Source organism: Camelus dromedarius, chromosome 21 (assembly GCF_036321535.1).
Source record: "Camelus dromedarius isolate mCamDro1 chromosome 21, mCamDro1.pat, whole genome shotgun sequence".
Taxonomy (NCBI): domain Eukaryota; kingdom Metazoa; phylum Chordata; class Mammalia; order Artiodactyla; family Camelidae; genus Camelus; species Camelus dromedarius.
The window spans coordinates 9,221,142-9,239,085 of record NC_087456.1 but is presented as its reverse complement, the minus strand read 5'-3'; the positions used below and the strand labels follow the sequence as shown (position 1 = coordinate 9,239,085).

The 17,944-nt window shown below is 51.7% G+C and overlaps 1 protein-coding gene across 2 annotated transcripts in view; it reads left to right on the top strand.

Moving 5' to 3' along the window:
- PLXNA2 (plexin A2) overlaps positions 1–17,944 on the top strand; it is a 203,130-nt gene that overhangs the window by 116,849 nt on the left and 68,337 nt on the right. For both annotated transcript variants that reach the window (XM_031438650.2, XM_064477145.1), the window contains exon 5: positions 16,960–17,060. In XM_031438650.2, the coding sequence (XP_031294510.2) occupies positions 16,960–17,060 (101 nt within the window). The remainder of the gene's footprint in view (positions 1–16,959; positions 17,061–17,944) is intronic.

Below are 17,944 nucleotides of genomic sequence, written 5' to 3'. Positions count from 1 at the left end.
TCTCTCTGCTTCGGCTTATAATGTTCTCCTGCCCAGGATGCTTCACCCTGTCCCTCCTCCAGTCCCACCTCCTCCAGGGAGCCTTCTGTGCTCCTGAACCCACACTTGACTCCCACCTTCTCTGTACCCCACAAAGGGCTTATAAGAGGCACGATGTTTAGCACCTAAAAATATTCTGTCTCTGAGTTATCTGGGTAAAACTCCGGTCCACCCACACTACACATTTCCCTATTTCTGTAGAGAGTTTAGGCATCAGGGACGCCAGGTATGATGGTTCAGGTTGCGTACTGCACAAGGGCACCTGGCTGAGGGACAAGCAGGGACTGAAACAGAGTCTTCACTCATCCTACCAAGCCATGCACCTCGAGGGGGTGCCTTTTCCACATTGCACAAAAGGGTGATATTGACTAGAGGTGGCTGGGAAAGGGAGCCTCAGAGCATTCAGTCCTGTTGTCTCAAGGCCTCCAGTAGCGCCCAAAAGAATGCTTGAGGAGGGTCACAAAGAACGCTGCCTCCCCTTCCCTGTGCCTCAGCGGGTGAAGCTGACCCCCCAGGCCCCTTCAGAGGGCCTTCCCCCACTCAGTACTCATCGCACTCTGATCGCCACTTCGCTCCGCATGCCCTCAGCTGGCTGCAGCTTAATTTTCATTTCTCACCATCAGCCTTTGAAGTGTCCTGAATCTTTTTTCCATACCTTTGCCATGTCCTTCCAGCTACTTAGCAAGCTCTAAGTTACCAGGAGACCCTGCTTCCATTTCCTTTGCTTTCGGCCACCCCTGTGACATCTATCCAAGGACTCGGCCCCAGTGGGGCCAAAAGTCACCATCGTTGTCGCAACAGCTGCAAGAGCAGAGCAGCCAACGTTCTGCGCTCAGAGCCAGGAGTCGGGGCGCCCGCCCCTCCCCCGAAACACTGGCTCAGCCAGGCGTCTCGGGGGACATTACCCCGTCCGCTCAGCCTGCCTCCCGCTCTGGCCCTGGTTACCTGCAGGACGTCCCCAAGGATTAGAAAGTTCTGGGGAATCTCAGGCCATCTCATGATCTCTCTCCAGGGTGACACAAAGTGCTGGACAGGAGAATTAAGAAGTGGCCCCAGCCCTTCACCAGATCAGCCTTTATTTATCACTTAGTAAACCATCCGTTAGATTTCTGATACATGGTGGCTTGGCAGGGTCTAAAACTGCACCCCTCGGGGTACGTGTTTGGTTTAGATGAGGGGCAGGGCCCCCTGACAGCAGAGAATCCCGAAAAACGGCCTTCAGCTGAGTCTATGATGCGATGTGGTCGCTCCCCTGCAGAACATGCGTGAGATGTATCTAGCCTGCAGCAGCGAGTAAAGTATCTACTGCCTTTTCTTCCTCATACCTCCAACCCCGGGCCCCTGCCTGAACCCCTCCACCTCCATCTCCACCAGTGCCCCCTCAGCACATGCTCATACTCCAAAATAAAGCATTCAGGCAGTCACTAAATAGCAGTATTGATGCTCCGTCCCCGCGTGCCCTGAAATAATAATGCATCACCCGTGGTGCGAATCCAGACGGAGCCAGATTACGCTCAGGTGGTTAAAAGTCCAGGTCTAATTAGAGTTCCAGGGAATCAAGCCATTGTATTATTAATGATTCTCCGGCAATGTTCTGATTAAAACAGTAATTTTAATAAGCGCAGCTCGATGCTAAGTGTTCACTGAGCACCTAATTACATCAGTTATAACTCCAAAATTATTTAAAATTCCTCTTTTTTTCCACCAGACCCGGCATGCACCAAATAAAATAGAGACTCAGACAACTCGGTGATTATTTGTTCTAATTAATTTCCTAAGCACCTGTTTAAAAAAAAAAAAAAAAGGAAAAGAATCTTTTGTCTCTCTTCCATCTCCCCATATCCCCTTCCCCCCACTTTATCCCCAGAGGCTCTGTGATATTGGTTACATTTGAGGCTGCCAATGAAAGAGGCCTGTGGAAAGCAGTGAGGGAGGTAAAGATTTGAACAGTCCCGGCCACCACCTTCCAGGCAAGGGGAGGCTGCAGAGCTCCAATGTGCACAGACAGGCAGGGCAGGGCCGGGCGCCAGCGTGGGGGAAAGGGGAGCCCCCAGAGGGCTTCTAACCAGGAGCCAGCTCCTCACCACATCCCTGTCTTCTTGGGACTAGTTTTGGATGCCTTGTTTATTAGTCTTGCATCTCCAGGAGGGCAGAGGCAAATGAGTTGAGAGGCTTCCCATGGTGGCTGTTCACGAATTCTTTTGACCTGTGAGCCACTTGAGTTAAAAAAGACCACACACCTCTTCACTCTCTGGAAGGACCCCAGCATTTCAGGCAAAATGGTTTGCTGAATCATCACGAGTTGACTTACAGAGTTCTCTTTTCTCTTAAAAAAAAAATGATGTTATCAGTAAGTTATCAATTGACCCCCAGAAATAAGACCAATAATTCCCCTGCCCTTGTGCGGTAAACTTGACCCTGAATGATGCACTGCTGCAGCCTCATGACAGCCTGAGAGTTAGGAAGGGCAGTTGTCAGCATCCTCACACCCAACCAGCATGTGGGAGGTAGAACCAAAACGCAGCTTTATTTTGTCTCCCACTATCCCTTCTGCCTAGGACTGAGGCAGGCAGCATAGCTCATTGGCTCACTCTTGGATAATAAAAAGTCCTTTAAGTCTTAAATACAATCTCAATTCAGAATTATAACGCCCATCTCCAGAAGTGCAACTCTGGACTTGACTGATGCCCAGATCTTTGTCCCATCCTCCCCCCGACCAGCCTGGGCCTGCAGTATGCTCCCCGCTTGCAGGGATGGGAGGTGGGGAGGCATGTTTCTTCTCTTTCTCTCACTCAACTTCCCTGACTCCAGCTGTTGCTACTGTCTGTTTCAGAGGAAAAAGAAGGTAAATGTTGGGGGGGGTCCTTCTCACTTGAACTGGAATTGTCACAAGATAGCTTCATGCTCTATGGGCGGGCTGAAGTTTCTGACTTTTTTGGAGCTGAGTCCTTCACAGGGGCCCCCGGGCACCCCTCTGCTGAGCTTCTCTGGCTGTAGCTCCCATCACGTGGGCGGTGCTTCCTCGTCCCAGCCCTCTCTCCTCGGCCCCGACTTTCCAACAATTCCCTCTGCACGAAGATGCTCACACTAGCTTCTTAGCCCCACCTCCAGGAGTCCTCTTGGACAGCTGGTAAAATGCTGCCAGGCCGGCCATCCCTCCTGAGGTGCCCTCATCCAGATCTGGTGCAAGGAAGCTTTTGCATATCCTCGGCCTGCCACCATCTCCAGGGAGCTCAGTGACCTCCCAAGGTCCTGCCTCCACTCTGTCTCCTAGGAGCCACTCTACCCTCTGAATTTCCTGCCTTCCGGCTTTCCCCATCCACTCCATCCCCTACGGTCCAGAGCATGCAGCCCAAGCTGCCCTTCCTATTGAAGGGTGGTTGGGTCATAGCATTCCAAGGCCCTCCTCTGAACATGTCACAAAATCCTTTTGTCAGTCTTCTGACCTTTCCATTGCATTGATCAGGGTCAGGGGACCCAGAGTAAAGAGTGGAAGAATCATAAACTGGGGTCTTAAGCATCTCCTCTGTCAACTTGCAAGACAGTCGGCCACCAGACTTTAGCAAGCAGCGTTCATTGTATCTCGGTGCCTTGGTGATGCTTTCCTTTTGACATCCAATAATATTGACAGATGTGGAAACTGGAGCTCAGAGAGGTTAAGTGGCTTACCCAGCACAGCTAAGTACATGGTGTGGCTGAGCCAGGTTCTTCTGAGTAACAGTCGTGTCCTTTCCATGACACCATGCACCTCTGCCGGGTTATAAACATTAAATCTTAAAAAAAAATTTTAAAAAGCCTTCACATGACCTAATGGATCCCAGCAGAATGCCAGGGGCCTCAGCCACACCTAGAGAGTCTTTGCATAGTTCTTAGTACATTTACTTAAGGAGCTTAAAATAAAACCTGGATCACTGAGTAAGTGTGATTAGCTTCTCAGCAGGTATTTATAGACCTATTTTATGTAAGAAACTGGAGTTGGAACATACAGGGATATCTCATATGAAGAAATAAAAAGCAGAGCCCTGTGAATAACCTAAAAAAGATAGAGCCCTAAGAAGAGTTTAAAAATTATGCTAAAGTCCTGCCAATTGGGCAGGGAGTCAGATTCTAGGCTCAGAGAGAGGGGTCACAGAGGGTGAGGGAGGAAGGCAGCGTGGAGCAGGGATTTGCACGTGCGGGAGAGGGGAGGATGTCCTGATTAGCAGGAATGTGCGCGCAAAGCAAGTTAAGGAGGAGGACCACTCAGAGGAGGAGAGGAGGCCAGCCTGCAGGGGGCTGGGTTCACGCTGGCAGAAGAGTCTAGAGTGGGAATGTGAGCAGAAATTAAAAGGCTGAAACATCAGGCTGGAGTGTTTGGATTATACACTTCATCCAAGATGCAGTTTTTCCTTGTTTTCAATTTTTTTTTTTTTTTGATGGGGGATTGTATTGTTTTGTTGTTGTTGCTGTTGTTGCTGGTGTTAGCTGAAGCCATCATTACAAAACACTGCCTCTGGGAAGCCTTCCCTGATTTACCCTTCCTCTTTGCTCTTGTACCTTTACCACATCTCAGTCATAGCATTAATATTTCATTTGGGGGTTTGCCTATCTTCCTGATAACCTTATGAATACTTCAGCATCAGGGCCATGTCTGTTCTTTTTTTGAACTTTATGTTCAAAAATACACGGAATATATAGCAGGTCCTTAATTTATTAATAATAACTAACAGCTATAGCCAGTACACTGGGCTAAGTGTTTTCTAACCCATGCTGTCTTTTATGCCTAAGAGGCAATTTATCGTGGAAGTTGAAAATGTGATGTGAGTTCTGCAGGCGTCCTGCGTGGGTTCGAACCCCAGCTCTACCACGTACTGGCTGTATGACTGTAAACAAATTCACCAAGACTCCCTGTGCCTTGGTTTCTTCCTCATATGCAGATAGCAAGTCTTGTATAAGTGTGTTCCAGTATTAGCACCATTTTGTAAATCAGCAGAGGAGGCTCAGAGCTGGGGAATGTGCCGAAAGACCACAGGGCTAATAAGCAAAGGGGCTGGGATCTGGACCCGGGCAGCTCGATTCTAGGGCCCTCAACCTCTACACCTTTTAGAAGAGAAGAAAAAATGAGGGTGTGCAGAACACACCTAGGGTGGCAAGGAGAGGGAGGAGACGGATGAGGCCATCAGCCCCTGTCCCGCCGTGAGGACGCGGGTCTCTGGCTGGGGCAGGCGGAGGGAGGCAGAGGAACACGATGGCAGGGACAGACATGGGATGTATTGTTAGAGGAGAAAAGCAAAGCTTCTCCTTTCCCTCCATTCTATTTTGTTTCCACCACCCTGGCCTCCCGGGACCATCCCTCGAATCACTTTTCTGACCAGCGGTGCCGTGCTGATGCCCGCCCGCTCCTGGACTTCTCCCTGGACCTTCTCGGGTTTGTTCTCTGCTCCTGCTTTTCTCTCCTCACAGAAGGTCCTTCCTCCATTCCTGCCCTATCAAAACGGCACCAAGTTTTCGAGGCCTGCTAACATGATGACACCTTCCTGGCCTCGTCAGCCCAAAGTGATCACTTCCAGGGGGAACCTCTTGTGGGAATCTTTCACTTTCTAGCTTCCCCACCTGAGGGGATGCTTCTGGAGGGCACTGGAAAGCCAGGACGCACTCGGATCTGTCACACCACAGCACAAGACTCAATACCTGGCCTGTCGAATGAATGAATAGATGAAGGAAGGAAGGATTCATACCCGGAGAGACTAATGAATGAGTGAATGACTGAATTAACAAATGAACCAATTAGAAGCACCATGTGTATTTCCACCACAGGCGGGTCTACCCAGTTATGAAGCAATTCTGCACGAAGGTAGCTGCCCAAGGCCAGGCCAGTCCCCGAGGGGCAGACACTGTGGATCTGTAGGCGTTGCTGCTTCAGTGGAATGGTCTTTATCCAATTGGCCAGTCTGCACAGGTTCCCAAAGCAGCACAGGGGCGCGGGATTCAGCAGAGCATGGGAGCCCCCCTACCTCATACCTCCTTGCCAAGGTTAAATGAATGAATGGCATGAATGAATAAGTGAGCTCTATACAGAAAGGAGATTAATTATTTGTAATATAAGTGTAGGAGACTTTTTTTTTCTGTAGGCGGAGATTTAACATATACTCTTATTCTCCATCTTTGTCTCTGTCTTTTACGCACACACATACATGCACACACATTCATCCACTCACCTACTAACTTCCCCTAGAAAGCTGTGAGTGACAAGCAACTGTTCTGTCCTTCCCAGGGGAGCTAGTCACTTAGCATACTACGAAAAATCAGAGAGCGGATTTGCAGATCCAATGTGTCAGGGAGGACATCTCAGGTGGTTAGGAAGGAGGGATGGTGGAGACGTAGATGGTGGAGAAGGATCCCTCCCTGGGCCCACCAGAGACTAGAATTTTGTTTCACAGCACGAAGATCTAGTGGCTTCTTGCCTGATCAGAACTGTACAACAGCGAATGCAGAGAGGTGGAGGCCCGCCCCAGAGCCAGCGCCTGTGGGTAGGCTGAGCCAGCTCCGTTCATTCTTACGTGCACGGGGGTATACCGCAGAGGGCCTGAGCAGTTGGACTTGCCCAGATCCAAGTCCATCTTTCGGCAAGTGGTAGGATTTCTCTCCCTACATCAAGACTACCTTGATGGGGACTCCAATCTGGGGTTCCTTCGTAATCCCAGACTCAGAGTCCAGGGAAGGCATCAAGGATGGAAAACGAGCCCACAAGGAGCCCCTGAGACCCTACCAGCTCACATCCATAATTCTGAGTGCCAGCATCACAGGTGGAAGTACGGTCAGAAGCCGGAGCTTGGCTGGGGGGGCAACACCAGGAACTCTGCCAAAGGAAGTTTGAGGAGCAGTTGTGCCCTAAAGGCCCCTGGAGGATTCCCTGAGTCCTCGTCTCAAAGAGCACTGAAGTGAGCCCCACCTCCTCCCTAGACAACAGCAAAGGTGTTCCCACCCCAGCTCTCTGCTCGGCCTCTTCATGGCTTGATGATTCCACACCCCCCAACCTCTTCTTCCCAAGTTTATGGACCAGTGATGCTTCAGAGAGAATTTGGGATTAACAGCAGCTCCACACCCTCTTGTCTTACTCTCCTGGTGACTGGAAGGGAGGGGGGCCAGAAGTTGAGGGCGTGGGGCCCAGAAACCAGAGTGTGTTAGGTAGATGGCCAGCTCCTAGATAAATCAAGCTGCATGTGAGGCGACCCCTGGGCTCTGTGCATCCAGGGGCCCCACTGGGAACATCTGGACAAATGGAAGCATGAATGAACGAATGGGAACGGGCAGGTGAAGGGGCATCACTGCCTCGTTCCTCTGGCCATCATCACTGTTCCCCTCCGGGGTAGGTGCATTGATGTTGGCCCTACAGGGAGTCTGGTGGGACCTGGCTAATCCCAGGCATCTGGTGTCCAGGTGAGAGATCTGTTTTAGTTATAGCTTAGGCCCTGTTTCCCAAATCCTCTCATCCCCTATTTCCTACGCCACCTGCTTTCCCTAACTGAATAAATCCATGGTTGTCATGGAGACAACGTAGCATTAGCATCTCCGCTTCTCTGTAGTTCCTTCCAAACAACAGAACTAGAAAGGGCCCCACTCCCACCGCCCTGGTGTTTCCGGCACAGGAGTCCTGTCTGAGAAAGTCCCATGTGGTATTTGGAATATCTGCTTGTCCCACTCGCTTTTCTGCCTCCTTTCTTGCCCAAGTTTCACCTTCTTCCTTAGGAGACTAAGTTCGGTTTTTTTCAGCCAAGGATCCTAAGTTTCAGTGCTCTTCAGCCTCCAGGAGGGATTATGTTATTAGTAAGGACAACGGTTTGAGCGGCTGTGCTGCTGTTCATGCCAAGGGGGGACATAATTCCCCCCGAATTATAGATCAGCAGTCGCAGCCCAAAGAGGCCAGGCGGCTTGCTCAAGGTCACCCCGCGCAGGAGCACAGAGCCTGGGCCAGGGCCCTCTGCAGCTCCCCGTGCAAAGCCCACCACCTTCAGCGGGCCCGCATGGAGAGACTGAGAATGACAACTACCGCTATTGGGCACCTACTGTGTGCAAGGCTCTTTGTGTATAGAAGTCACTTAAACATCAAAACAACCTTGTGAAGTTCGTATCATTATTGTCACCATTTTCCAGAGGAGGAAACTGAGGCTCAAGGAGGGCAGGGAGGACAACTTATTAATGTCATACAGTTGGTAATCGTAGCAGCTGGATTTGAAAATGAGCTCTGTCTCCTTCCAGTACACCTTCTTAACCAGAGCAAAATATGACCTCTGCCAAAAAGATCTAGGAGGGACCACCACACCAGTGCTTATCAATAGGAGGAATTCCATTGTTTGGGGCCAGAAATTTCTTTCCCCATCATCCTTTCCCCTTTGACTCCTGCATGACCCTTGGCTGGATTTTATGAATGAGGAGGAAAAAAATATCATTGAAAATTTCAACCAACTTTGGCTCCCACTCTCGGAGTGATAGATAGGTTTAATTACTCCGAATTACTCAGCCACTCCAGTCTTCTCCCCCAAGTCATTAAAAATAGATTTTCTCTTTGAACTCCGCTCCGCCCTCGGGTCTCCCGATCATCAGGAGTTCTTAGGAGAGAGCCCCAGGGCCCGTTTCTGGTCAGAAGGTTGCGTGCTGCTTCGGGTGCAGTCCCAGGTTCCAGAACCTCAAGCTGGTTCTGGGGGTTTTGCCTCTTTTCTCGTTATGATACTGACCACGTGACTTTCGCAGCTCAGAGGACGGGCAGGGGGCTGGGTCGGTGTTTACTTCCTGAGGATTTAAGGGGATCTCACACACGAGTACTGATTTTTAAAGAACTGGATCTAACCCTGGGAACAAACGATCATGAACGTTTCACGTTCGTTACTGGGGCTGATTTGTAGGAAAGGCTGAAGCTGCAAGTGTGAGCTCAGAGGTCTTCGTTCCCTGATGAGCAGGCAAGGTGGGTGAGACAGGGATTGCTGTCTCCGTTTTAAAGATAAGGAAGTGGAGGCTTGAAGAGGTTAGGCAGCTTGCCTGAGGCCTCACAGCGAACAGCCAGCAAGGCCAGCACAGAGAGGCCCCTGCCACCTCCACTGTCCCACGCTCTGCTGACTGAAGACCCGGGACTTTCCGAGGAGGCTTAGAAAACTATTCAGGGCTATTTCCCTGACTGTTCTGGTCCAGGCAGGCTTAAAAAAAATTAGGTCATCCTCATCCCCACCAACCCATCTCCCTCCTCATCCCCCAGTATCACCCTGTATAGTCTGGCTCTGGATTCACCATCTGAATCACTGTCAGCAGAGAAGAGTACAGTGGGCAAGAGACAGACAGTGGTCAGGCGGGTGAGTGTAATTAGTGGCCAACAGCTGGAAGGGCACCAAGTATGGCGGTCCATGTCCAGGTGAAGGGGGACACTGACTGCCAGCCCTTGGGGGCAGCCCCAGGAGAGGGCCCTTCCTTTACAGGAGTCCTGCCTCTGCTTCCGCCTCACCTCCTCGGCCTGGGAGTCAGGCAAACTTCTGGTTCTCCTGCAAGGCGTGCAACCTTGGGCAGGTTACTTAACCGAGACTTAGTTTTCTAATAAGTCCAGTGGGCCTAATCCTTCACCTGCAAGGCTGGTGTCGGGATTAAGTGAGACGACGTGAGGGAAATGCCGGGCACGCAGTAGGTGCTGGATGAACAGCCACCATTATTATCGTTCCAGCTGCTTCATTCCGTTCCACCAACTCAGTCACCTGCCCAGCTCAGAGGAAAGTGGTACCTCAGTCCCCATCACTTCCTCCCCCGGTCCCCAGGGAGCAGATCCAAGGGGGAGGTCACACTGCTTCCCCTACTCACGCCCAACAGGGGAGATTTAGTTTAAAATGCTGTTTCTAGCATCCAGTGGACCATCAGTTCTTTGCCTGTAAAGGACGGGAGAGAGAACGCGGGTATGTTTCCATGGGGTCTGGCTGAGCCAAAGAGGCTATAGTATGAGGTAAGGCAGAAGCCAAAGGAGCCTGTGCTGTTCCCGGAGGGTCCACTTTAGGGGCCCGAGAGAGTCCAACCAGGGCTGGGGGCTGGGCTAGGCCTCCCTGGCCGTCTGCCCGTGTTGCTCTCCCTGTGAGGACACTGAACCCTGGCCTCATTGGGTGCACAGGGAAGGACAGAGCCCTGAGCTCTTGGGCCTCCCGGTGCCAATCCCACCTGTTCCCAAGGGGCTGACGAGATCTGGGGCCAGCTTGTGAAGGGAGACTCCTCCCTCCCATCCATTCCAGCAAGAAACAATCGCTGGGCACCAGCAAGCTCCTAAGACAGTGGAGTCAGAGAAACCGAAGCCTTCCTTGCCCTCTGGGTGTTTCCCGCCTCCTACATCCTGCTCCGGCCTCAGCCTCCATCTCCTGGGACTGACTTCTGAACCTCCTCGCCCTCCTCTCCTCAAAGGGAGCCCTTACAGTGTGTCACCACCACGGGCCACGGAAGACACCCCCTTCCAGCTGGCCGCCCCCACTCACTGTGAGATCGGTCCCAGGGCTAAGCCAGCCCTGCGGGGCCCCCTATTTCCTGGTGGAGCAAATGGAACTCATCCTACGTAACAGTATCTAGCCTCTCTTCCTCCCCGGGCTGCTGTGCAGATCAAATGAGATAACAAGTGTGAAAGCATTTGGAAAGTGCTAAAACCCTCCCCCCGCATCGTGGTGACTGTACCTGCGGCCCTCCCTGCGGTCTGCCCCAAGCCGTGTGTGTGAATGAGCGTCGGGTTTGGACTGGGGACAAGAGGAGAATGTGGGGCCGAGACCCTACAAATTCCAAGGGGAGAGAAGATGGGCTGGTGGGGAGGGACCACCAAGAGAAGATACGGAGGACAGGCGGGAGTTTCGGGGAGCCCGTTGTGTTTCAGCTGTTGTGGACTTTGCCCCAGGCCCTGGGGACCAGGAGGCCACAGCTCCAGCCAACTGCCCGCTCCAGCCAGGCTGTGTGTGTCCCCTCCCACCCCGGCCACCTGGCTCTCAGCCGCTGACAAGGCCTCTGTTTCTTTGCTTGTGTCAGGAGACAAGGGACACGTGTGGGGACAGGTGTACCATCTGGCCGTGGGGAGCAGATTCCAGGGAAGCAGGGGATTAAATGCTCAGCCCCCGAGGGGCCCCACCAGCCTGGGGAAGAGCTTTCCCTCGCTCCGGCTCTATCTAGAACAGAGTGCCTGTGCCAGAGTCCTCCATGTCAAAGCCAGGACTGCGTCTTGATCATTGCTCTCCTGTGACATCTATCCTACTGTACTAAGAAGATCCTGTTCCTTGGTTTTGCCTCAACCAAACCACGGGAGGGCAGGAGAATGTGGCCCCAATGCCTTACTGAGAGCTTAACACAACATAAATGCTCTGTAATTAAGAAGGACCACTTGGGCGCCAGGCACACCCATGGTCAGCATCCTCTGTGTTGCTCTGTTTCAGCTCAGGTGTTTCTCCGATCCAGGTTCTCTAAGCCGTGTGGCTCCTTCCTTGCGTCCACACAGGGTGGGAGAGGTGCAGCCTTGATTCTCTTTCCCCAAGTTCACTCACAGAAGGGCTCCTGTCTCTTGCTCCATCATTGGGAAAACTCTTCTCTGAAGAGTGATGGGTTTGCACCCGATAGAAGTGACTCTTTGGGGTCATAGTAACTTCTAGGGCCAGGGAGAACTTCCTGGCCTCACCCTGGATGGTCCAGACCCTACAGGTCTGCCGTGTTCTTCCAGATCCTCAGGAATGAGCCTGGCTTCAGCAGTTCCCTCAGTGACGTATGCAAGGCCGATGACGATCTGAGATCACGTCCCTTGCTGCGCTGGCCCCATACCCTGTGGGCTGCCCCGTGTGCTGAAAGGAGAGAGGTGGGCGGGGCAGGGGGGAGAGAGACCTACTCTGAACTCTGTCCCCCTGCTGAACCCTTCCCACGTACATCAGCTCCACGGAGTCAGGCCAATGGAGGCACTAGAGACGTGGGGCCCCGGGGCCAGAGGAGCCAAGAATACAGTATGAGTCACCCTTAATAAAGTGTATTTCTTAAATAAATGACTTAATAAGACAGTTATATTCATTAAAGGTGTAATTACAAGACATAAGATCAAGCAGAGGAGGATGCACAGTGTGCGAGTTGGATCCAGTGTAAGCGGCCCCAGGGTCCCGGGGAGAAGGCGGTGGAGAAGGGGGTCCTCGGCTGGAGGCTGCTCACGGCCGCACTGGTTTGCCAACCCAGCCACACCCTCAGATCCCAGCACTCAGAGTGGAGGGGGTGGGGAGCCTCCAGCATCATTAAAACGCAATCATAATAAACAAACACTAATTAGAGTGTCATCGAGTGTCCCATTAAACTCTGAGTCATCCCTGACAAAGCACCGCCTGACGCGGTGGACACTCGCCAGCAGAAGCTCCCTGTCCTTGAGCTCCCTGAGCCCACTCCCGTCCCCACCCCACCCTACCCCACCCACCAGGCCCTAGAGCATGTGCCCACCTGTCACCTGGTGCAGAGGGAAGTGGCCCCTGACCCCCGAAGTTTCAACTTGATCCTTTATGGCCTCCATAGACTCAGAGTTATTAGAACCCAATTCTCCCTGGGCATAAAGCAGTCCCCAGACTAACCCCCATCTCTCCTCCCCTCAGTCAGTCTAATTCCTTCCGCAGCCCCAAGGCAGAATTTGATTCTTTTCTTCCTGGCCTCAGGGCCTGACAAATAAGGAGATTTTCCAAGGAGGGGAGGAAATAGCTCAGTGGTAGAGTGTGTGCTTAACATGCACAAAGTCCTGGGTTCAATCCCCAGTACCTCCACTGGACATAAATTCATTAATTAAAACCTAATTCCCTCCCCTCAAAATAAATAAGTAATTTTTAAAAAATAAAAAGACTTCCCAAGACCCGAGATTAGTTTACCAGTGGTTCTCTCAGCTGGGGAACTGGTTGGAACCATTTCCCAGGACCCAACCCAGAGCTTCTGATGCAGTGGACGCTGGATTTTCATGCCTCTTAAGCTCACAGGTAATACCAAGGATGTTGATTCAAGAATCCAGGCCACCTTTTCATGAAAGACATTCTTTTGGCCAAAGAATGACAGGCTGGAGAGCTTACAGACTTCATGTGTTCCAGCTCTGTGGTCTTCTCTGTCCTTCCCAAGTTAACCCAAACCGGCCTTTCCAGGTTTACCCACCCCTCTTCACCCTCATGCAAGGTTTTCTGATGAAGCTCTGCTTCCCTGTGTTTGCTCACATGGTTCTTCCCACCTGAGACGCTCCTCATCTGTATAAATATTATTCATCCTTGAAGACCCAGACCCCGGCCACGTCCCTCCCAAGGCCCACCCAGAGCAGCGCTCTCCCACACGAGCAAAGCGCCAGCTACCCATGTGAGCTACGCACAGAATTTTAACTTTTCTAGCAGCCGTATTTTTAAAAGTAGGAAGAGACCATTGGAATGAATGGTAGATTTTATTTAACCCAACATTTGCAACATTTTTTATCTTTTCAACCTGTGTCAATAAGAAATTCTTCATGTGATATTTTACATTCTTATTTTCCACGCTATATCTTAGAGCCCATCTCAGTTTGAACTAACCCCATCCCAGGTGCTCAGAGCCACCCGGGCACAAGCATTGGACGGCACGGACATAGAAGTCGTATTTCCTTTGCTCCGAATTCCCTCAGCCCTCTTTCAATACCTCTCTTAGAACACACATCCCTTTCTTGCTTTTATTGTTCGTCTGTTTGCAACTTGAAGGCGATGGCTGTGTTTTAACACTGCTGTTGATTTTATTTTATTCCCCTAAAGTGCCCAGCCGTGGCCTGTCTGTGGGACGTGACTGATGAATATGGGTTGATAAATGAATATAGAAACAGGTGAATACAGGAAAGATCGAGCGCCCGTGGAAACACCTGACCTTAAGAGCCTCCGTCCAGCCCCTGTGACATTTCTTTCCTCTGGTTTGTATGTGGCTGCTAGATCTGTGAGGAGAGAATCATTCAAGTTTTGAGACCCCTCCCCCTTGTAAGTTTCCTGTTTCACTTTGCTCTTCAACTCAGTGTATTAAGAAAAAAAAAAAAATTCCCACCAGGAGGGCCCAGGAAACAGGAAAAATAGTTGTGCTGTTGGTTTCATGTTTGGAGAAGAACAGGCTTCTCACTATCTCCGCAGCACTTGGCGTGACAGTGGGCTTTGTTGTGGGAGACACTGCTCCCATTCAGGGCCCCCTGCCCCAGCTGCTGAGAGCCGGGCTGTGTTTTGACAGACGGGCCGAATGCAATGCAGACAGTTGTTTTAATTTCCAGCCAGATGCAGACATCACTCACACGGAGCCCGTTTCGGGCTCCAGGAAAGGGAGGCCGGGCACTGGGCTGCGGCTCTCAGGCCTCAGAGGGCGAGTTGGAGGGGGCCAGCGGAAGCCCCCCACCCCTGGCTGGCTGGGGTCACAGATATCCTGAAGGACTGAGAGCCCCAGGCCCCGGGACAGGCACGCTGGGAGAGGGCTGGCAGGCACCTGTCGGAAAGGTGCTCCTGGAAGGAATCACAGGCCGTGAGTCAGGGGTCAACGGTTGCTCCTTAAGATGGTGTGTGCCTGGCTGGATGTTAACTTTTAACTGCCCGAGTCATTTGGGACAGAGCTCATTAACAGTCTCAGGGAAACTTTAGGGAATAGAATCCTGACTGTCAGAATTGGAAGGACAAGGGCCAACCTCCTCCGAAGGCAAAAATACCTCCTACAGCCTCCCAGACACTTGTCACTTTGAATCTGCATACGCGTCCCACGGATGGCGGTTCCTGCTGGAAGCGAGGTCTGTTGGGTTATTGGGCAGCCTTGACTTTCTTCTGTCGAGCTTTCCTGAAACTTTTCACCCATGAATCTTAACTGAAGCCACACGGCCGCCTTTCAAACACTGGGAAACATCTCAAGATTCATCTTATTTGAGCCAAATAAACATCCCAGATCTATCAGCTGTACCTCAGATGCCACATCTGGGTCCCACCCCATGGTGACCACCATTCTGGAAAGGCTCTCTGGCTGAGCAACACTTTTCTTGGGGCAGGTTGCAGAGACCTGAGCTGGGAACTCCCCAGTGAGGGGCGGCCTCCCTCCATCCTGACACCATGTCTGCATATACAGTTCATGATCAAATCAGCCCCCTTAGCATGTTGTCAGGTCATATGGGACACAGAGTCAACTCAAGCTCTCAGACCTATGGCACACAGACTTTCAAACCAGCTGTCCCCCAACCTCCACTTAGAATATCAGTTTTTTTAAACTGAATTTGCAGGATTGTACTTATTTCTTTTATTTACTTATGCTTTCTGCATTTTATATTTTTATTATTAAAGGAAAGTTAGGGAGATTTAAAAAGCTGATCACATCACTCACAGAAAAGGTTTGTAATTCAGAATGTCAAGTGTTATGATGTGGTAAGAAGGAGGTGAGGGACACCTAACAGAGGGAGGCTCCTGGGGCCGGTACCCAAGACCTTGGTTACCTTGACCTTGCTTACATCCCACCAGCCTCATCTCTCGCCCCGCTCCATCCAGCGCACACTCCGCACTTGGGTTACCCTGAACTTACTCATGACACTTTTGCTCATGGTAATCTCTCAGCTAGGAACGCCCGTCCAGGTGTCTGCATCCAGCCCCCTCTTACCTTGCCTCACCCTTATTCCACTGACCGCTTCTTCCAGACAGATTGTGCCGGGCAGTCCTTCTCTAAGCCCCCAAGGCTCCCCGGGCGCACACCTATCACAGGCAGAGAACGTTCAGCACAGTGTAGAGCCGTTCTCGGTGTGTAATTACCAACTCCCACTGGACTGTGTGTTCTGCGGGGCAGGGTCTGTGTCCTGTTTGCTGCTGTTTCTCTATCACATAGCACCTAAGCCTCCGTGTAGTGACATCTGATAAACATTTGCTGGGTGAGCCGTGTCAGACCCCATCCTGAGCCTCTCAGGAGGATGCTGTGAAGGCATCTCCGTCAGATCTTTTGTTCCCCCTGCCAGAGGCAGAAGACTGGGCTGCCGGACCACAGGTTGTGTTTCCACTTGAGTTCACACATCCAGTAGGTGGGGGACCTCTCTGCCCTAACAAATGAGATCCCATTCCCAGCCCAGCAAATGTTTTCCCAGCCCAGCCCCTCCTGCCCCAGCCCGCGACCGATGCCTAGGATGCACCAAATGCAAGACGTCAGTCTTCTGACCCTTTGCCTGGCCTTAATGTCGCACCCGCTGGGCAGGTAGGGGTGAGTAATCAAACAGGCCCGGCTCGTGTCCCTGCAGGGTCCCACCTGGAAGGCAAGAGGAGGCTGTACCCTCTAGGGGGCAGGGGTTTGATCTGCAAACTCCCCCTTTCCCCAGCAAGGCAGAATCAGACAGGCAGCTCATCTCTGTTCCCATTTAGCCAGACTTTCCAAAGGTTGGGAGATTTACTGGAGAAACTGAATGCAGGCATCAGAGAATGGGATAATTGGATCCAGGTGGTATGTTTCGTTGGCTGTAAAAAAAAGACTGTACCATTCGATGAATATTATTTGATAAGAAAACTTTCTCCTTCTCTCCCTTTTGAAATGTTTTCTGTGTAGGCAGGATGTCTCAGCCCGGGCCCAGCTGAAAGCTCTTCAGAGATGAGTTGGTGGCACTCAATAAATAGCCTTTCAACGGAGTTTTAACCATTTTCAGCCTTTGCCACAAGCAGGCCCCGCTCTCCAGGGGACTTTAGTGCAGGCAGGGAGAGAGACTGGAGGGCTTGCTTCCGCCTCCGGTGAAGGCAGGAAGCCCAGGGCCTGTTGGCTGTACCTGCCTGGTGCAGGGCAAGTGAAAACACTGGGGCCGCCGATTGACACCCCCCCAACACCGCCACTTCTGTAGGGGTGATGGCAGGGCAAGTGTGGGTACGAGCGATGGAGTCTGAACGCACCTCTGCCAGGCGTCACTACCTGTTCTAACCATGTATTCTTATCCCTCTCCGCCAGATCACCCGGGTCCCCGTGGAATCCTGTGAACAGTACACGACCTGTGGGGAGTGCCTGAGCTCGGGGGACCCTCACTGTGGCTGGTGCGCCCTGCACAACATGTAAGTTTGGCACATTCTGGGGGAAAAAAAAAAAAGCCTGGAATGCAGAAGACCAGGTACTTTCCTGGGAGTGTCGGTGAGGGATGTGACATCAGTTTGCAGGGAGAGAGGAATTTCCCTCTTCTGAGCAGGAATTCTCCATGTGCTTGGAGTGCTGAGAGCAGGAAGGGGAAGAGGGGCCGTGGGTGGGCTTTCCCTCCAAGTGCATCGTTTCTGCCTGCTTTTCGTGCCACCTCTGAAGTCTGCCCCTCCCTCAGCCACTCTGAAGTCTGTACCTTGTCTGCAGGGTGGTTAATCCTGTTGGAAGTCCTCGCAAGAGACTCTGTAGAATCTCTAGATTTCCCAGGAACCTCCTCAGCGTGGCCTGAACGAGGTGCCTCCTGCCGTGAGGGGGCACTAGAGCTGGCTTGGACGCCAGTTAGCTGCTGTGTGACCCGAGCGGGTCCACTGACTACTCTGGGCCTCCATTTGCCCATGGCTAACTAGGGATAATGGCTCTCTCGCAGGTGGACGGTGAAGATTAAATGAAATAGTTCATGCTTTGGCAATCAGGAAGCTCAGGATAAGCTCCACAAACCCAAAGAATTGTTTTGGACCCTGACCCCTTGGGAGAACCCTTCTGGTCTCTTTAATTCATGATTCCAAGAAGTCTGCATCTCACTCCAATTGTCTCACATCGCTATTCAGATACACCCCCTGCCATTGAATACCAGCTCAATAGAAATGCAAAATCACGCTTAAACTTCCTAAGTCAAGAGCCCCAGAGGGAGGGAAGAGGGTGCAAACTCCACTCCAAGGCAGGAGCTGCCTAGGAATTCTGTTCCCCAGTGGAGTTGGAAACTCCATGGATCCGTGCCAGCCAGTAAAGCATCCCCATGAAATGT